Raw genomic sequence first — 22,071 nt, 5'->3', positions numbered from 1 at the left:
TTACAAAGAGTTTCTGGGGTAAATGAAACTCAATTTTCTGGAGAGTTTTTATACTTTAGGGATTTTCAGAAAATGTCTTAGTACAGTACCGAGGAATGATTACTTTTATCAAATTACAAAATCCACGCAAGCAGAGCCGCTGGTAACTGCTAGTACTGTATATAATTTCCTGTTGAGTTAGATGTTAATTAATTTATCCTGACAAGTGTACTTATCATGTTAGACACTGCATTATTCATACTTATATGAAAACTTCCTACTGATGTTCTCTGTATTTCTTTGCTGCATACATTGTTTGTAATATTAAGTTCATAACCATACACATGTTCTTTGTATTTCAGAGGGTGAAGATGAGGCAAGAGGTAACAGAGACTGGCTGGATTGGTTTTACTTCATGAGCAGACTGATGGTACTATTTAGTATTGTGTACTTCTATTCATCTCCCACAAGATTTGTTATTGTTGCAGCACTTGGAATACTAATGTACCTGTAAGTATGATGTGAATTTGGCCATAGACACCCTTTAATATTTTCTGGGAAATTGTCGTAAGTAACATGAGGGTAGAAAATATCTAGATAGAATCTGGAGCTCCAAGTTTTATTTATTTTGACTATTTAGCTAATAACTACAATATCAAATAAGTAATGATAAGAAAAGTGCATAAATATAAAACGCATCAAATACATAGTGTACAGTCGGTATTCATAACCTACACAGAGAACTAAACTTTCAGCACGGAAATATACAGTTTTATTTTTCCTTTAAACTCTTCGTGTGGCATTCTTCCAGTATGATGGCTGTTAGCTTCATCAGAATAACAGAGCTACATAAATGTATTATTCAAGACAACTGAAGCACAGTATTAAAGCAAATAAGATATATACTGTATGAAGATGTTTGAGTGTGCTGTTGTGTTGAATGTTTATAAAAGCAAGGGCATGTTTGTGTGAAATTCTAAATCTATAATTTTCCCACGAAATACAGCTATTGATAGGTTGTAGTTTGTGATATTCTTATACTTTGTCAGTGGTACCATGTGGTAAAGAGTCCTGAAAATTATTTTAGGTGTCATTTCCAGTGTCTCCATTCAGATTGTCTTGCATGTTTAAAGGATTCATACTTGTTTGTTGTACTCCTACTTACTTATAACTTGACAGAAAAATACTTCCCTTATTATGTGACAGGTTCCTTAACTGAATGGTCAGCATGCTGACCTTCGGTTCAGAGGGCCCCAGGTTTGATTCCCAGCTGAGCTAGGGATTTTAACTGCATGCGGTTAATTCCTCTGGCTCAGGGACTGAGTGTTTGTGTTTATCTTTAATACTCTTCTCTTTACATACAGCACACCACACATGATACCTGTTTTCTTTAAAAACAGGGAAAAGTTAGAAAAAACAAGGAAATAAAAATGCAGAAAATATACAGGAAATGGCCAAGACTAGACTCAAACGGAATGATCGAGAGAGACTGGGACAGATAGAAAGAGTGCACGTGGTAGAGGAGGAGAGTGAATGGTAAAGATAGGCATACTTGTGCTAACCGCTCAGAGATGGCAGTCCATAAGGTGTGTGACATATGAGGCTTTCTGGAAGCCAACATAGGTTTAGAGATGTTGGTATTCAATGTTTGTGTGCCCATAAATGAGATAAGGGTGAATCTGCCACAGACATCTCTTTAAAATAATCATGCTCTGTAAACTGAGATATGGACACATTTATTTAACTATGTTCATGGACCAAATTATTGAGGTATCATTAGAATGATAATTTTAATACCATGCATTAGAGCAAAGGCATAGAATGAATTGAGTAACATGATATAATAATCCAAATTCAATTTTGACACTCACGAATTGTCAGCAGTTAAAACAAACTATGCAGATACCTATCGGCTTATTGACCTGCAATCAATAGTGGTCTTGCTTTTTTTGGGAACACAGACACTAATGGACCATTACATCTTTGTCTTCAAGATGTGCTTCGAAATTAATCACAGCTGCATTCAAGTTTTGTTTGAGTGTATTGTCAAGAAACTTCTTGAGAGTTGGTACAGAGATTATTAGAACTTCGAAGTCCTTCACTTTCTTGTTAGTGAGCTTTATTGCAGTGGCACACACACACACACACACACACACACTCTTCGCAGAACAGTCAGAGAGGTCAAAGGCTGAGTGACCATACGACTTGGGCCTGCCCTTCTGTAGCTGAACTTCAGTAGGGATTGCCATTTCAATAGCATAGACGGTCTTGATGACATAGCCTTGTTTGTATTGGCTGGAGTATACAAAAATTTTGCCTGCCCTAAATTTTGTCTCCTTTAGTTTTCTCTTCGAGATGGACTTCCGCAGCTCACCATGATCGAGGAACATATTCCTGTCCATTTTCACCATTTTGAATGGCCTGGTGGTTCTGCTGCACCAAATAAGTGTGATATATTGCTCCTCAGAGTATACTTCCACACCTTTTATTTTCCATGTGGCCAAAATCTGTTGCGCGGTGGATAGAAATGACCGGGCACCATAAAGTAATGTTCGCTGTCATAAAATCTTCGTGAATTTTATGAAAGCATTTAGAAGCATGTTTGTATTCTTATTTTGGCAGCCTCAATTGTCACTGAACATAACCAATTTTGTTATTTCGCCCAGAATACGGCAGTTTATGTAGTTGTCAAGGCAGCTAGCCTTTTCAGTTAAACCAGGCCTCACTACAATTTCATTCCACTCATGCATGACAGCAGTGCCACACTTCACATCATGAATGCAGAAATTACAGGTCCAAGTTTTTCTTCTTTAATACTGCACACGTGTTATCTTAAGCAGGTATAGGCACTGTACGTGTTGCTCTAGCGGCCGGGCGGAGAACAACACGCGAGGCAAACTCCAGACTCGCAGTAGCTGCCCTCTTATGACTGAACGTGTTATTACTTCGATGATAATAGCAGAGAAAAGAAGATCAAGTAACCGCAATTGTTGTGTTTTCAGATGTTCCAATACTTACGCAAATACAGGAAGTGAAGTACAATTGTATTGTTTTCCAAAACTAGCGATAGAAGTGGACCGAAAGAGGCGATGGTTACAAGCAGTTAACTGAACGAAGTAAGTAGGCCTACACTTATATACTGCACATGTTTGTAATAAGTTCAATTGATCCAATTTAATTTTGGTTTAATTTTTAGCACTGATGGATCACTTTGGCAACCTACGACTTACTCAAGAATATGTAGTGCACATTTCATCGGAAACAGAAGATCTGGACACCCACCAAGTCCAGCCTATGTTCCGACAACATTTCCGGATGAATACAAGAAGAGGAATGTATCGCCGGGACCCAGCTCACAGCGCTTTCACAGACAACTCTAGCGATTAAAAAAGAAAGAATTAGACGGAAAATTTTCAAGTACAGTTTGCCCAAGTAACATAACCAAGGATGCATCTGTGGGAACAGATGTATCTGATTTTCATTGTTCAGACTTCGTTTTCTTGTTCAATAAATGAAAACGATGTAAATACACAAGCATGTATTCCACTTAATTTCGGTCTGGGAGGGGACGTTACGAAACATGATAAAATGTTTGGAACGGAAGACTATCGTGCAGACATCAAGGGTCCAGGTTTCCAAGGCTACAGTTCCATAAGGAACAATACACAAATGCGTGATTTAACAGGTGTGAATTTCAACGTCTTTGCCTTGCTGCTTGCGTTATTACCAAACTGTAACGTTTTGAAATTATGTAAAAACAAAAAAAAACAAAACAGATTATTGATTTTCCTACTGAAAATGAAAACCTTACTGTCCTATTCTGCTTTGAGTGTGCTGTTCGGTGTTCACAGGACAAGAATTCATTTCATATTCTGGCTTAGTAAGGAAAGTGTTCAAGAAACAATGCCTCCAGCATTTAAGAGAAATTACGGTCATTGTCAAATCATTGACTGTACGGAATTTAGGGTTGAACAGCCTCCCCAAGTAGATCAGATAATGTATTTCTATTCTCAATACAAGGGTTGCTACACTGCAAAATTTTAATTGCAATCACGCCTAGTGGTATGATCGCCTTCAAATCTAAATGTTATGGTGGAAGATCTAGAGACTCGTTCATAAACAACCGACAGTGGTTTATTGACTTTCCTTCAACCTGGCGATTAGGTCATGGCTGATAAAGGATTTCCTGGCATCAGAACTAACTTATCTGGCCGCTGTGCCGTTATCGTGACACCACCATTCTTACATGATGGGAGATTAACAGCTGAGGAAGTTGAGAGTACTTACAATATTGGAAGTGTTAGAATTCACGTAGAAAGGTGTATTAAAAGAATCAAAATATACAATATATTACAGAAATTACAAACAGAACTTTTTCCACACATGGATGACATCGTACATATGTGTTGTGTGTTAACAAATTTGCAACCTCCAATAATTAAAGAATAGTTTGAGAATTGTTCTACCATCAGTTTGTTTTATACATCCCTTGTTTACATTTTCATCTGTTCATCGTTCAACAAGCAAGAATTGACAAATAAATACTTTATTATTATCTTTTTCTTCTTCTTCTTCTTCTTATTATTATTATTAGTAATACCGCTCACTTTTGGCAAGTAATTATTGAAATAGAACTTTGTCATTTTGGTGAGACATTCCTCGACATACTTATTTTCCTGATAAATAGGTATTGTCAACTGTTGTGCTTTGCTACATACATATAGATCACATTTTCGCATGCCAGTTACATACATCAGTATTTGTATTTGTCTGTAATACATATGACTTGTCTTTAACTGTATGTTATTTTGCTCGTCAAAGTAAAGATAACGTACTCGCACATTTCCTGACTCATCTACTATTGGTTTATCTTTACAGGAAGATGGACACTTCTAACACTCTGTCAGCTACATTTCCTTTGAGAACTATGCCATCTGGAGATTCACAAATTCAAGGTTGTTTATTGTAGATTGTTAACCCACATTGAAGTCCGGCTCCGCGGGGCAACGCGTCCGCCTGGCACCCGGCGGCCCCGGGTTCGATTCACGGCAGAGTCAGGAGTTTTTAATTGTAAATGATTAATATCCCTGGCCTGGGAACTGGGTATTTGTGTCATCCTTAATGTTCCTTTCCTCACATTCAACGTTTTACACTTCCGCAATATCAAATACACGCAGGTTTATAACATATGGTGCAAGTAGGGGCAAAAGATCTTTCAAGGTCGACGCCCCGAACAAATAGCAATTTTAAAAACCCACATCGAATAACACAAACACCAAATGAACTTCCATAGCATTCTATTGCTTCACTTTCCATTTCACTTCCGTGAGAAAGATTTTTCAAAGCAGCTCCCCCAATTGGAGATTGTTACAAATGCGAGAGATAAGTTATCAAAGTTATTTCGCCTAGTTTTGATCCGATGTGCTTTCATGCTAGCAGATATTCTTATCTTTCTTTCTTGAAACCATCGAGCGCTTCCTGACTGAGATAGTGTCCAGGGAGATTTTAATTATATGATCTGTATCAACCTGCACTTTGCTGGTAAAAAGAATTTCGTCACTCACAGTGCGAAAGGTGTATTTGTCTCGCAAGTGCAAGTCGTTAGAGACTTGTAAATGTAATAGCTGTGTCACAATCTCGTCACATTCTTCTCTCTCCACATCATTCACTACCCTGTCTATCAATGAGGTGACTACGGCCCTGCACGGTTGTTCGATTTCAGTACTTGCTTCTGCTCGAAGCATTGTACGAAGACTGCAAGGGATGTGTTTTAAAATATCCTCAGTCGATTCGAAGGGGGGAAGAGATGTCTCCAAAGTCTTTTTATCGAACAGTTCTTCTTCGCATTTGCCTTTTCTATATTTTTCTGTTGACATTGTTTTCGGGCTCTGTTTGCCTCAATGTCACGGACGGTCTGTTTTGGAGACAGCACTTTCATTATTTATTTAATACACTAGCAGAACTACGGGTTTGCAAGTTCCTCTGGCACCGGCAGGACAGAAACACTGGCTGGTAGAGACATTACGATTCTAGTCAACCTGAACACAAAATAAAAATGCGTACAACTTAGCAAACATTCATTAATTAATCCTTATTAAATAAACTTTACAAATCGTTACCTAACTACACCTTGCCTACCTCAAGTTTCACAATATAAGGCGGCAAAGTGACCGACGTTTGTCGGGCGACTTTTCCTGTGATGTATCCGAAACCATTCGAATTTAACTCTTCAACGCCGTTCACGTAGCCACTGACAACAAGGTTTCTTCCTTTATTGCATGATGATTCACTTAGATCCTCGAATCGAATCGCTTTAAACCCGCAACTTGTTCGAATGTCACACGTGTTGTACTGAGACTCTCGCACTACGCCTCGCCTCTTGTTTCAGAACGGGCCACTGTGTAGTGCTAGTAGCAGCATTTCAGTCTATCTGCACAGTGCCTATAGCTTGCTGTAAATCAAAACATATCACAGCCACACAGAGTTCCTGGTTACCTCTGAAATACTTTAAATTGGAATGTGCTGTTTTAGCACATTTCAAGAGATCTTCTCTTTCTGCTTGCAATTTCATTATTTTGTCATCAGTTGCATCACTTGGATTCTTAATGTCATTCGTCATCTGATCACAGCAACCACACGTATCACTCTTCAGTGGTGCAAAACGCAAATCGAAGTTGCTGTTAAACACATCCACATAATACTTACTGCTCACTAGCTCCATGTCTCTATTGTGTTCCTTTATTCCACCACAGTACAACAAATATAGAGAATTAGTGCTTAAATCTGTAGGGAGGTATTGTTTATGAGCGCTTTTTGCGCGACTGTAGTGGATGGACATTTTAGGCAATCTATTTACGTGATGTTGAACAGATTGTGCATCCATGTTTTCCTGCCATGAATACTGTAAAAATGTGAACAGATTGTTTCCTTTCAGCACTGATGGTGCATCCATGTTTTCCTGCCATGGATACTGTAAAAATGCCTTTGGGGCACACAGTATATGCCGTATTGTCACGAATCACAGTGTATTGGATACATTGTAGTGTTTCTGCTTGGCCTATTCTTAATGTGGTACCTCTTCCCATCAACCATGCTTTCAGTAGATTATAATCATCCAAGTCCCGGAAATAATTAAAAATATATTGTATTTTGTCCATATCTAATGGTGTGAAGGCTGGGCTGTGTGACTCAGACGGTTGAGGCGCAGGCCTTCTGGCCCTAACGTGGCAGGTTCGATCCTGGCTCAGTCTGGTGGTGTTTGAAGGTGCTCAAATATGTCAGCCTCATTTCGATAGATTTACTGGCATGTAAAAAGCTCCTGTGGGACAAAATTCCGACACCTCTGTCTCCGAAAACCGTAAAAGTAGTTAGTGGAACATAAAGCAAATAACATTATTAATGCTGCGAAGTACACAGAATACCTACAACGCGAGCTGCAACCTTTCATGATGTTTTCGCACTAATGTATGTCTCACCTTTATTCCTTTTAATCTTTGCTTGCATGTTTATCGATTGTTTTATATGCTTCTGACACTTCTTGGAATAATCAGATATGCCAAGCTGATTGTCACTGTTACACATAATTTAACTTCTATTAATTATGTATGTAATGTCTCTCTACGGTTACACTTGTGCGTTTGACTCGTTAGAATGCTTATACTGACGGGCTGCACAATCAGCTGTTGTTTAGCGAGGGACCAGTAGCGCACTTGCCCTTCTTTTGCAGACCAATATGACCATTACGAAGCTGCTACAGACAGCACAGTTTCTGTAGTTTTTGAAACGGCAGTTATTTTCAGTTTAGTAAAGGCAAGTACGCCAGTTTGTGTCAGGTTAATGTTATATAAGGCATGGTCTCAGGTATCAGGAAAATCAATAAAATAAAAAAAATTATTGGTCGCTGGCGGATTTGCCCTCCTCTTCTGGAATGACTCATTTTTAGTATTGCATTAGTTCAAGTGTGTGTAGCTTACAATTCACTCTTAATGATAACGAACTTCCAGGTTTTTACTTTGATAGTAAAATTAAATGTTAGTTGATAATAACAACTTTTCTCTGTTGTGCATAGTCAGTGGTGAAACCCATGGACTGCTACTCTCGTCATGATGTGTCTAGGTCCTATCTGGCTTTAGTCCAGTCCGTGTAGATCATCGCATCCGTGGCAAAGAACTCCGGCCATATATCGTGTTTCTTCTTGGTAGTTCTCTTAGTAGATCTTTGTAGGCTTCGGTGGCTGGCAGGAGCAGGTATAGGCAAAGTTCTTCTATGAAGAACTGTTCCTTTGCTAGTATGTAGGTCAAGCATGAAGATGTGTACTTTGATAGACTTAGAACTTTTTTCAGAAAGTGAGCTTTGACTTTTTCTATGTTTCTAGATTTTTCTTGTTTAGGTTCTTCCGTATCACCTCTTATCCGTAGGTCATAATTGGTGCAATCTTCAAGCGGAATATGATCTCGCCATTTCCAAAGATAGTTTTCTCAGATTCTTTATGCTATTTGCTGCCATCCTGGCTATTGTGACGCGTTCTCTGATGTGTAGGTCTTAAGTGTCCCCTCGGCTTTGCAGCTTGATTCATAGGTATTTGAAGTTTGGTATGTTTCGCGGTGGATATCCTTTATAAAGGATGTAGTCGCTCGCTGCCAGTCTTCTGCCCCTTCTAAATGTCATCTTTACTTTATTCATCTCATTTATATTCAAGTCTTTTTTTGGCCCATGCTTCAAGTTTGTTGAAGGCTTCTTGGGCATTATGAAGTTCTTGGGATAAGATTACCATGTCGTCTGCATAGCTGTGAATTTTGACATTTTCTGATGCTGTTTCTTCTGGTACTGCTGCACTGGCTATTGTGAGAGCAGGGGGGCTCAAAGGGTCACCGTGAAGGACACTGTTCGTTTGCTTTATCATCTCTGTTCTTGAGACTATTTCTATTTGGTTTTTGGTTAAGATGCTTTGTATGAGTCTGGTTTCTTGATTTCTTCTATTCTTCTTAATATCAGTTGCCTATTTAGAAGGCCGAACACCTTAGTGTAATCTATGAAGATGGCGTGCAGTTTTCCACTTGGGTGTTCTAGAGCTGTTTCGATGGCATCGCGTATGCATTTCACTGCCTGAATCGTAGATTTCCCTTTTACGAAGCCGAACTGTTGTTCCGGTATAATGTGTTCCGTCATCAGTCGTAATCTCTCGGTAAGTAGGCTTGTTAGTATTTTTAGGGCTGTGCACTCCAGGGCTATTCCCCTATAAGAGTTCGGGTCCCTTGTATCTCCTTGGCCCTTACAGAGCACCTTCAGTGTTGCTACTCTCCATTTGTTTGGTATGTTTCCTTGCCTCAGGTATCATACGATATAAACTTCATGGTTTTGATCCGTATTAAATTGTGATAATAATAATTATTAAATTAATGTCGTATGGTCCACCTTTTTCAATACTATATTATGCAATATTATTAAATTCCGTTACTACTACATTACTAATTCTTTATTGAATTACATTATTAATTATATTTGCCTCATGTATTCGTTGAAGAGCTCCATCCAGGTGTCTGCGAGAACTTGCGCTGTTTCCTTTAGGTGTTCAAAAACAATACCATCTGGGCCGCAGGCTTTGTTGTTCTTTGAGTTTGTACTTCTTCTGTGGAAAAGGGGCGGGATTTCTCCACTTCTTCCTCCCCGCTTGGGATTTTTGGGCATGTTTCTTTGGTCTGAAGTACTTCTTTAAAATGTTCCTTCCACGTGTTAATTGGGAGGTCTCTTGGGAACTAGGGCTTCTTTGGTGAGGCCACTTTGTACCATTTCTCTTCTGCTTGTTTGATAAGTTTTCCTCCTCTTCTGCTGTGTATATCTCCTTGTGCTTTTCCAGAAATTGTTTGTACGCTCTCCTGCTGTTGTACTCCCATAGGTCTTCGTTCATTTTTGTTTGTCTTGCCTTGTGGAGGGCTGTGATCGCAGTTCTCCTTGCTGCTTAGCACTCCTGTTTGAACCATGGCTTGGCTTTTCTCCTTTTTCCATTCTTTCTTGACTATTGCCTGTTTTATATGTCCTTTGATCATGTCAAGTGCATCGTTTATTTTCCCTTCTTGTATTTCCTTCAATGCTTTTCTTGCCGCTTCTGTGTTTAGTTTGTCCTTGTCGATTCCCTTGACGGTTTGTTTGTTTGTTTGTTTGTTTGTTTGTTTGTTTGTTTGTTTTTGAGGGGTGTTTCTTTGTTGTGGGTCTTTTACATACATGACGGTGCATATCAGTATATGTTTACTCACTGGGATGTCTCTTCTTATCTCCTGGTGGATCATGTCGCTGTTTGTGAACACGAGGTCGATTGTACTAGCCCCGTTTGGTCTGAGATGTGTGTTCTTCCCCTTTGTTTACCAGAGTTAGTCCTTCGTTTTCTGTGTAGCTGATTACAGTTCCTGATTTCTGTGTGGGAGCGTCTATTCTGCAGTTCAGGTCTCCCATTTTAAACACGTCCATTTTGTTCGTCTTGCTTAAGGCCTGGTTGATCTCCTCTTAGGTTTCTTCTGTCTTGTATTCCGGCTGGAAGTAGGCATTTTGTACTGTGCACACGTTGATCTTTACTAGTAGTATGTTTTTGTTTTGCAATATCTTGAACGGTGCTAACCTTGGTTTTATTAGCATTGTTATTCCTCCTGTTGGCCTGCCTCTTTCCCCCTGGCTTGCATACGAGTGCGCTGCATAGGAGTTATCTGTGCTCCATTGGGTTGTTAGGAATGTTTCTGCGAGTGTTACTATGTCGTATTCGTCAAAGATGTCTTCCAGTATCATGTTGACTGCATTTCTTAGGTCTTCTATATTCCATAGTAGTGTCGTTATTTCCACTTCGTTTTCCTGGTTCTTATAGCGCAGCGTTTGTGCTTTGTCTTGAAAAATAAAATGGCCATACGATCGCTCCTGAGCCAGAAGGTTGGGTCCTCTGCAATCTTGTACTGTTTAAACTCTATTCTGATTCTGTATGGTTCGTTTCTGTCCGTAACGGTTAATTCTTCCACTTGTGTATCACTATCAATATCGTTTTCCATTAGGTGTTCTTTTATCATCTCTGGAATGGCAGGCCAGTCCACTTCCAAATAAGCTGAGAGCGATAAAAGGAACAACGAATGTATGGAGGACTTAACTTCGGGCTTCTCGGAGGGAAGGAGTGGTATTATGTCGTCTTGGATCGGCCACGGTATCCTGACACACTCCCATCTATTGAAAGGAGAACCCCCTCCAGTGTGAACTTGTGGCGATCATCTTACCGTGGTACACATCCTTATGGACCTGGTCGATCTGCGCCGTAAGCTTAACCTCCCGACTCAGCAGACCTCGTCATCCTTTTTATGAGGGATAATGGTCTCTTTTATTGTGTGTAATGATGTCCTTTGTCCTATTGTATTTGTGTTAATTGCACTTTTATCCCATGGACTTTATTTTAGATTGTGTTGCGTATTTTAATGTGTTATTTTAACGTCTAATGTGAATTATATATATGTACTTCCAGGCAATGCCTTATTCCTTTGTTACCTGTATTTTCTATTATTTTATTAGAAAATAAGGCATTGCGAATTAGATCCACTGATTGTTTTAACCTCGTAATCATTTTTCTTCATCACCAATTTTTTAAAACTCTAGTCGGTGGATACATTTTAAAATTTTAATTATCATATATCACGTCGTCCATCTCGTTCCATTAGGGGCCGATGACCTTCGATGTTACGCCCCTTTAAACAACAAGGATCATCATCATCATCTTTTATCATCTCTGGTGTGGTAGATTTGTGTAGCTTTCATATATAGAGCCATGCTCTTTTCTTGGCCACCTGTAGTTTATTTCTTCCTCTGGTCGTTTGTCTTGTCCCGACTGTTGTTTTTCTTGGGTGTCCTCTTCTTACCACTTGTGTGAATGTTTCCTTCCTCACTTCTTCTTCATGTGTTCGGTCTGATGTATCGCTTGTCTCATCTGTCGTGTGTTCCGCTCGCTTTAGTGAGGTTTGTCCCTTTATTTTTAGCTCCTCTTTTATCATCCGTTCTACGTCTTCAAGTGAATGTTGTATCTGCTCATTTACTTTTCCTATAATGCTCCAACTTTGAAGATTGGTTTTTCGATCATCAACTCACTTGACGATCTACAAGTTAATTAAAATGGCTACCATACTGTAAACATACAGTTATGTGTATTGCAATTTAAATAATTATACGGAAAGAACTGCTTATCCTTTGTTAAGGGAAAATATAGTGAACATAAATATTATTATTGTGTTCATTATGTAATTTTCCAGATGTAATAGGGGTTGTTGACTGTACTCGTATACTAATACAGTCTCCTGGTGGTCATAATGCGGAAGGGTTTTGCAACAGAAAATAATATTTTTCAATTAATGTTCAGACAATTTCAGACCCTAATCTATTGATTAGAAATATAGTAGCACAATGGCCCGGCTCGATACATGATAGCTTCATTTTTGATAACACAGAAATGATGTTCGAAACGGGAAAAATACCAGAAGGCCATTTATTGAGTGATAATGGTTACCACATAGCCCCCTATCTTCTAACTTCCTTCTTGAATCCAAGGACTGAAGGTCAAGAAAACTACAACAAAGCTCATATGGAGACAAGAAATACTGTGAAGAGATAGTATGGGATTCCTTGAAGTAGCTGACACTGGTTTCGGCTACGACATCAGTACTTGCTTGGTAGTCTTAAGAACAAAAGTAAGAGCTGCATCAACCATCATAGTAGCCACTGCTGTTCTTCACAATATTGCAATACAAACTAGAGAGGAGAATCCCCCCCCCCCCGAGGATCAAGAGCTCCGTGAGTATTTCCAAGAGAAAAGAGCTCATGACAGAAATGACCTTATATTTGATGGGGTACCTGTCCCTATTGTAGATGTTCCTCATGACGGTGCACCTGCTGCTGTTCGTGAAAGGATTGTCGAAACTCATTTCATCTAGGAAAGTAGTCCAGTCAAACAAACAAATTTGTAAGCATTTTAATACAATGTTGTTATGCAGTGATATGAACTTATTTTCATTACGTTTTAACTCATTTGCTTTCAATTTAAATTGTGCCTACATCAATGTAGTTTTTGTTAGTCAATTCACTTTGACCTATATGTATTTTGTCACATAATGCAAAGACGCAAAAGTTATTGGTCTCTAGCATTTAGAATTATCCCTTATATGGGACAAGAGAAATTTTTTAAAAAAATAGTTTAAATACTACCAATATTTTACATTGAAAATCCACAGCCTGTTTCCAGACATTCGACCGGGTCAAAAATGGAATGAAGCCCCCATCTAGCAGTGAGGATAGGAATTGTGCCAGCTGCCGAAGCCCTTCGCACTCCGAATGAAATGATATTGGAGTGAGTTGCTGGAATGAAATATGACAGGGAAAACCAGAGTACCCGGAGAAAAACCTGTCGCCTCTGCTTTGTCCAGCACAAATCTCGCATGGAGTGACCGGGCTTTGAACCACGGAACCCAGCGGTGAGAGGCCAGCGCACTGCCGCCTGAACCACTGAGGCTCGATATTTACATTACTAATAAATATTTAACTAACCTAACCCCATGGACCTACAGTTCTGAAGGGCCTTGGCCTATCATGTGACTGCTGCTGAGCCTGTAGGCCTGCAGATTAATAGATAATTACTTGTTCAAATACTTGGTTCCCTCTGCATTTCAAGAAGCTGCATTTCTGAATCGTGTTTTTCTTTTAAGTTTTTGAACTGTAGGTTGTATAGTTTTCGTCTTTCTTCAAACAGTTCGGAAAGTTTTCACGGAATTTGGCTGCTTCGGTCTATTTCACTTTATTTAAATTGGGCCTATTCAGCAGAGAGGTTATGTGTCATATTTGTCTTATCTCTATCGCATCATTTGTAACCGGTGTTGTCTAATTGGTCTCTGTAGAAAGCGTTGCAGTCTAACTCATTAGGAATGGACTCCACTTGATCACAGATAATAGATAATAATTAGGGAAGTGGTTTCATCTAATGATGACATTTCAGCTGGTCCACCTCCTCTTTTATGCATGTTAATCTTATCCTGGACCTTCTGTTGTTTTGACCTGCGATTAAAATTGTCATAAATTACTTCAACGGCTTCTTTGGTTTTTTTTTTTTTTAACAATCTCTAACATTAAACATGTCTGTTAATTGTTCCCAACCTCTTTCCCTCTCTTTTACAATCAAACCATCTCTTATTTTCCTTTACATCTTTCTTTTCAGCAACTAGCCTTACCATTAGTGCCTTCTCCTCTTTGGAGAAATTCTCTCCCTTTTTTAAATGTTTCTTTGTTGTCTATTTCTTCTTAGCAGTTAATCAAAACTATGTTAAATAACTAACTTTTAGGTAAGAGTTTAATTAAATAGGGAAACATTACATAACTCGCGGGAACAGAATTTTATTGCTTTTTAACCTTCTTTTGTTTTACTAGCCACTCGGAAAGGCCAACATATGTTAATTTGTCATGGACATCTAAATATGATTTTGATAAATCGTCAAATTTGACGAAGCTTCAAATAAAGCCAAAGTGTGTTAGTGAAACGCTTCTCATTTTAACGAATCGTCGAGCCTTGATCGACCGTCATATTTGATGTTCGTCAGGACGTTTTAACAAGGGTTGGTGAAACCGGGCATCGGTGTATTAAAACGTAGGGGTGTTAACTATTATGGATTGCCTGTATTTCTATCGTAGCATAAACTTCTTTCCTCACTGTGAGAGAGTGCGTTCTTCTCATGTGAAATAAGGTATACTCTGCTTTGTGAATTTCCTGTCACTTTGCATAACTTGGTTGCATGAATATTTGGCTAGTGTCTCTTTACTTTTCAGAATTCTTCTTAGCTGGTTGTAAACATGCCACACTTTAATGCTGTCACTTTATTACCTGTCCTCTATTTTTGAGTGTACGTTCTTGAAATAATCTGTGTTCAACCTTAATTCCTACAGTCACCTTGCAGGCTTTGGAAATTCATGTGTGTATCAGCCAGTGACTTTCGTTAAGTTCCCATTTCAAAGAAACAAGGAGACAGATTCTTCCTTCTTCTATCTGCTTCCATGGTTTCCCATTTTTAGATCAGGCAAATGCTGGGGCTGTACCTCTAAGGCCATGGCCGCTTCCTTCCCACTCCTAGCCCTTTCCTGTTCCATCATCATAAGACCTATCTGTATTGGTGCGACATAAAGCAAATTGAAAAAAAAAAAACTGCAAAAAGGGCCATAAAGAAGACTACTTCATTTGTTATATCAACCACCTGATACCATGGGGTCTGCATTAGGAGAGGCATTCGGTTCTAAAACTAAGCCAAATCCACGTGGAGTGCTAACCCCAATAAAGTGGGAAAAGGGCCAGAATGAATGTGACAGTTGTTATATTCTTTATTAATATTAGCATTTCTGTCTTCCTAACTAATTACTGGTCTGGTAGGTTGCAAAAATCTAACCTGGAAGTTCAAAACTTTTGCAACTTCTCCTTTCCTTCTTAGAAGACCTTTGGCTGAGCAAACTGGGAACAATAGTTCAAATATTCATTTAGCACAAATTCCAGGATAATGGGACGATTAGCTCACGAGAAAGAGGGTGTATAATTTGGCATGTTTTATTGTCCATTACTTGTCCACCGCACCATGCCCTCCTGTTCCATATGTTATGAGCCCACTCTCACTTGCTGGTGTCTGTGATTTATTAAAAATTACTTCCTGTTCATTCAAACTGCATCATACCATGCTTCTGCACCAAGCAGTATCATATTTCAAAGCGTCAGCGAGTCAAGTAATTACGAGTCATAAGAGGTTTCAAGGCAGTGAAAGATTTAATGCAGTTCTCACCAGATGATGTCAAAATTCATATCAGTGAGGAGAGAGCGATTTGTATTATCAATCTACATAAGGAAACATCCTGTAATGAAACATACATTCACTAGAATGTAGCAGATATTTAAGCCTATATGCTCTCAAGCGGAAAGTTGTCAGACTACTTCAGACACTTTAGAAAGAAAGAAGAAACTCTGATTCGGGCTGATTCATACATACAAGGAGGGCAGAGATCTTCACCATCAAAGATATGTCATCTCGACAACTTTAAAATTTTACAAGCTAGAGCAAAATGAAGTTAGGCCTACAGCGGTCTTTATCACACATGGAGGTCACCAGCATGTGAAGAAAAGGAGGGGTATATAACATACGGAGGTCATTGTCAAGGGGTTAAGATAGCTACTGAGTATAACAGGACCATAGATCATGTCAGCTGAACTGTTGCTTACGGGATGTGTATACATTGGCTGAACACGTCAACCATGTCAACAAATGTGATAAGAGAATGCAAATCAGGGTGAGAGCTTGCTAAACATACCTCCCACACTACTTATATAACCACACCCTGCCAGTCACTCAGAAGGACATTTACTAAGTATTTAGACGATAGTTATTGATAAGCACTGGAAAAATTAGCATCTAGTTTTATCAAAAGTAGCGTATCTTGGTTTTTGAGCTTTGCCAATGGGATACAGTAAAACTTTAAGACGTTTCTCCAGGTAACAAGGAAAAGGAACCTGTTAAGCGAGAAAACATACTACTGAATACACAGATAAAAACTATCCAACAGGGATATGGAAAAACTAGATAAGAGTTTTCCCGACATAAGGGGATTTTACGTTGTATATCCGTGGGTACAGTGAAAACTCTATGAGAAGAGAGAATTAAAATGTTTGAAAAATATGAGAGAACAAATATGAAAGCTTATTCTGCTGGGGCTTATAAAATAACAGTGGCGCACTGAAAAGTGTTAAACACCAAACAGTAATAATAAGAAACTATTTGAACAGGTCCCATAAAAATATCAGAGTATACTTCTTCAACTGACAGTGATAAAATTTATTCCGATTTCAGTTCTGAAGTGATAGTGCCAATAGAAACTATGGGACAAAACCAGAATGCAACAAGAGCGGGTGAGAACTTACTTTTGCTTCAGCAGACAAAATCCTAACTGTAAAATGGGTTGACAAAAAGCCTGTACACTTTTTGTGAACTCAGCACAATAGACCAGATTTTGTTTCAGTCCAATCAAAAAGAACCCAATCTGGCAGTTGGTTTTAATGGTGGAATGGGTGGGGTCGACTTTCATTGTCAGAGACTGAAGTCTTTCCAACTCTTGAAGTATGTAAAAGTATATACATTATTGGAGCTTCGGAAGGAAAGTGTTAGGACTCAGCTTGTTGAGGGATGTGAAGTCTGTGACTGAATTCAGAATCTTTCTGTTGACCATAAATCCAGTGCCTAGGCAAGGGATAGATCGGTGCTCTTTATAAAACAAATGTTAGTAGAAGCCTTTTATTTCAGACCAGTGAGTTATTAAACATTATTTTTCTGGTCACACATTTAGACAATGAATTGGAGGTTATACACGGCCATGTTTGACTGCAACAGAATGACTTAGGCCGCCATTTTAAATCTAAGGAAACTTCCGACCGACCAAGACCGATTCTAGTTATCAAGTCGAAACTGAAAGGTGCAAGTTTCAACATTCACGCCAACTCTGCGTGCTTAAAGATATGGATGCCAGTAGACTTGCTGACAGACTTTTATTTTGTCTTCATTAGTAAGAAATTTCACAACTTTCTCCATAGGTGTATCCATAATTAAGCCATCACAAGAGAAATATGCACAACACTGGTCAAATTCACACGATTATGTTCCAGATGTAGGCTATCGTGCGACAAATATATGCTACCCTTCACTGTACAACTAAACACAAACATATTTTGTAACTTCTGAATGCAATGCAAAATACAAACACAAACAGGCTTATTCTGTTATTCTGCAGTTTCACTGCTAACCAGCAAGCAAAACTTATCATTTCTGAGGCTTATGGGTTGCTTCCCGAAGGTGCAATTTATCCTGTGAAGTTCAAGAATTAAAAGCCTTTTCTCGTTATCACACAACTGCAACGAGGGTTCTTACCCAAGTTGAAAATTGCGTTCCTTCCACAAGGGATGACAAAATAATTTTCAGGTCTAGGAAAATGTGATCATACTAAGCGGTAATAGTGAAAATTCGGTAATGTGATAAGTGAGGTATCTTTGTGTAGATTTATTATGATACGATGAGAATTGGGACTTTGTTTTTACGACGTGGTAAGCGGAAAAACGTGTTAATGAGGAATGCACTAACAAGGTTTCACTGTATTTGCTTTTGTAAAAACTTCCAACTGTTATTTTTGATAAGTTATCTTTGGAAGTCGTCCGGCGTTTGCAGCTGTGCAACCACTCTGTAATAGATGTGTATTTTGTCTAACGTTGAGATGGACCAGTGACAGTGATAGAATTTTCTCATCGCTTTGTTACGTGTTTTTCACTCTTAACATATTTTACAATACTGTCCTTTTCCCAAGCAACTCTGCAGTTACAAAATTTTCAAAATACTGTCAATGAATCTGTGGCATGTAAACCTTCGTTTGAATATTGCCGAGCCCTCTCACGGGCATTTATAGCCGTGTGCCTCATAACCTCAACGATGAATGCAGATTTATTCATTCATCTAGGAATGCCGAGATGTTCAAACATACATCTCACGTCTTGTCTTGTGCCGGGCGGAGTGGCTTAGACGGTTGAGGCGCTGGCCTCCTGACTCGAACTTGGCATGTTCGATCCTGGCTCAGTCTGGTGGTATTTGAAGTTGCTCAAATGAGTCAGCCTCGTGTCAGTACATTTACTCGCAAGTAAAAGAAATCCTGTGGTACTACATTCTGGCACCTCAGCGCCACCGAAATCCGTAAAGGTAGTTAGTGGGACGTAAAGCCAATAACATTATTACGTGCCAGTATAGCTTCTCAATAGTAATCGACAGAAATTTTGTACAAAATCAGAAATTCGAGAAGAAAATGACATGCATCTCATGTCTTGCAGATATAGTTTATCAGTAATAAGCGAAAAAAATTCATATGACCATTGTATAAATCTATTATTAATGAATCCATTCAATTAATACTAATCAATACTAATGGTTGAAAATAGTTTTAGGCAGTTCTGTCGATAACCATGGTTTTTTCTATATAAAAAAACTGCATTTGTAATGAATTTTCTTCAAAGTCGCAAATATTGCTATTTTTGCATTATTTTCAGTCAGAATTTGCATTAAAATTTGCGGCTATAGCAAAGTATGAATCTTTCCTTTCCCTAGTTATTGAATATTTTGACAATTATGGCTCCTAAAATCATACCTCAATTAACCCTGGTTCATTTACTACATGTGTGCTCAGACATCTGTCTGCAGTTTTAAGAAACCTCCGTTCTGAATTATTCCATCCACCAAGTAGCTTAACCACACACTGAAATTTTGTTGAAGTTCGAATTGGAGTGTTGGACTGCGGACCTGTATTCAACTGTTTGCCTGCTGGAGCTCTCTTAAAGAGCATGTCTCCTAGCAGATTACTTGGCAATGCCGTACAGAAACGTCAGTCATTCTCTCGGCAGCCCAACAAAAATATGTACATTTGTTTTTAATTTATTAACTTTCCAATGCTGTGTTGGAATCTTCTACATTTTCCTTTTCAGCAGTTTATTATATGTCACTTGCTTATTTGTTGCACAAGTTGTAACTTATTCTTATAATTTTCCCATTTGTTGTGATGTTGGGAATTCTCCTTTATCTAGTTGAAGATGCATCAGTTAGATAAAATAGCTACCTCATCCGACACAGTGTCTTGATATTGCACCTTGCATATGAGTTTGTGTTACCGAGCCCAAATTGGTGTACTGGGAAGAAACGCTAGCAACCAAGAATGAGTTAGCTGGAAAATTTACCATTTCCAATAATGGACCATTTTTATTGGAATTATGAATTTACTTATTCAGAACAAATATTTTCGATTCCCTATAGGAATCAATATCTCTATCATCTGATGGCCTTGCAGGCATTAATTTTTTGTAAAAGGGACAAAGCAAAGTCCTCTCATAGTTAGTGCATTGGCACTGTTTGTGGCTCCAAATAGCCTACGCAGTGGCCTCCACTATATGTACTAGTTATGCGTCATGGTAGGTGTGCTAGTTACCAACTGATAAGCTCAAATTGGCACACTGGGATGAAACTCTGGCAACCAAGAATGGGTTAGCTGGAAAATTTAAAATTTCCAGCAACAGACCATTTATATTGAAAAAGTCACTGCAAAATTCTTATTCCTGAGCTGTAGATGAAAGGGTAGATTTTAGATTCATGATCTGCTCAATGCAAGATTGTCCTTCACTGAATTCTTCGTGGTATTCTCCCAGTTGTGGATCTAGTTGTTCTGCCTTAGTCTGAAAAGCTTTCAAAAGAATCTTGTAGGTAATACAGAAGTAAAAACTGTTAATATGGAATGATTCTGATATCTTGTAATTCAAATACCACAATAGTTGTTTACGTTCTTTTTGTCACCTTTCTTATGAAGAGGGTGAATAAGGGCAGATGTCCAGTCTCTTGAAAATCTCCTGTTTGATAGACATGATATGGTTGTATGTCTGTCTGGGACTGAAAGATGTTTTCGAAATCTTCCCAGAATCTACCTGTTTCATCTGGGTCTTTCTTGTTTGGCTGATTAATCAGCATTCACATTCGTGATAGTATATATTTTCTTGGTGCTTTGGAAGGAGAGTGTTGGGACTCAGCTTTTTGGGAGATGTGAAGTCTGTGACTGAATTCAGAATCTTCCTGTTGACCATAAATCCAGTGCCTAGGCGAGGGATAGATTTGATTACATGTTTACCAGCTTCACCTTTGAAAATCCTTCTGACTCAGACTTTTTCATCTGTAAAACTCTCATGAATTGCTGCTATTAGGATTTGATGTTAGGACGAACTATTGGTGAGTTGCTTTAGCTTGCTTGTCTTTAGAAGACATTTGGCATTGATGGTAGCAAAGAAATTCCGGTGTTTGGGAATGATCTTTCCTGAAGTCTTAGATTCCTCCAGACATGTCCGTGCAGATTCCCCAGAATCTGAATACCTGCATGCATCACTCCTGGTGACGGTGGATTGGTTACCACGTGGGGTTGTAACTTCTTATGAACTTTCTGCTATGTTTTTGACAGTTGAAAAACAGGTGATTGGGCCAGCGATGTTCAACTCCGACCAAGTTACTACCAAGGTTGTAAGCCTTGGAGAGAGCTTGATGTTCAGATTATGCTGGCATTTCCTCCATTCCTCACACTTCTGTTTTCCTGCTGGTACTTGTGTACCTGTATGATTTCCCATATTCTCCCTTTTAAACATTACTTTGCTGTATATCAGTATGCAGTGAATTTAACAAAAACTGATTGGATCAAGCTGATGAATACATATATTAAGCATGTGGCTTTCATTCATTTGTCCATGTGACAAGTAGTGTTATGAAACCAAGACTGTACAAGTACTAATCAGAACACGTACAGTACACACACCATTCATTACCTCATAGTGCAAAGAGCAAATCTGTTTATTTATAAATTCCCCCTTAGATGTTTGTTTGTATTGGTACATGTTAATCATGAGAGCCACCAAACAGAATTTGATGCAGCTTTCACCATTGAGAAAGATTCACGTGTATAAAACATTAATCTGCAATAAAAGGGAGCGTAGCAGTGGCAATTTTAGTAAAGGAAGTCTAAGAAAAGTCTGCCATCCGAGCACTTTCTTGGTTTATCCTGCCTAAAATGGCAATGACAGACCAAGTCTCCATCAATTTCCCTTTTCCAGCTTCTGCCAGGTTGGGATGTTTATGGCACCTTTCCATCTTCCTCTGTCTGACCACCATTGTTCCTTCTTAACTGTGTTCCAATCCACATTTCTTCTACTGTAATTATACTATCCTTGATCATTTTCATCATCTGCTTCAGGATCTTTCTATCTTCCATCCTCTTTGCATGTTCAAACCATCCAAGTTTATCCCTCTCCATTCTGTCAGAAAGCTTTTCCACTCCAATTTCCTTTGTAACATCTTCATTTCTTAATCTGTGCTATCGTAGTTCTTAAAAAATTCCATTCCACTACCCTGGATTTTATTCTGTCTTTTTGTCATTGTCCAGGTCTCTGGTGCATATCAGTATTGGACAGAAATACATCTTATAAATCATCTTTTTACACTTCATTGG

The 22,071-nt window shown here is 38.7% G+C and overlaps 1 protein-coding gene across 3 annotated transcripts in view; it reads left to right on the top strand.

Annotated features, from left to right (window-relative positions):
• Herp (Homocysteine-induced endoplasmic reticulum protein) overlaps positions 1–22,071 on the top strand; it is a 165,413-nt gene that overhangs the window by 126,279 nt on the left and 17,063 nt on the right. For 2 of the 3 annotated variants that reach the window (XM_067145641.2, XM_067145640.2), the window contains exon 6: positions 342–489. In XM_067145641.2, coding sequence (XP_067001742.2) covers positions 342–489 — 148 coding nt within the window. Of the gene's footprint in view, positions 1–341; positions 490–2,981; positions 3,096–3,175; positions 3,700–22,071 lie in introns of those variants that run through there. The other variant, XM_068227254.1, reaches the window with a different exon arrangement.

Source organism: Anabrus simplex, chromosome 4, assembly GCF_040414725.1.
Source record: "Anabrus simplex isolate iqAnaSimp1 chromosome 4, ASM4041472v1, whole genome shotgun sequence".
Taxonomy (NCBI): domain Eukaryota; kingdom Metazoa; phylum Arthropoda; class Insecta; order Orthoptera; family Tettigoniidae; genus Anabrus; species Anabrus simplex.
This window is presented reverse-complemented; position numbering and strand designations above follow the sequence as displayed.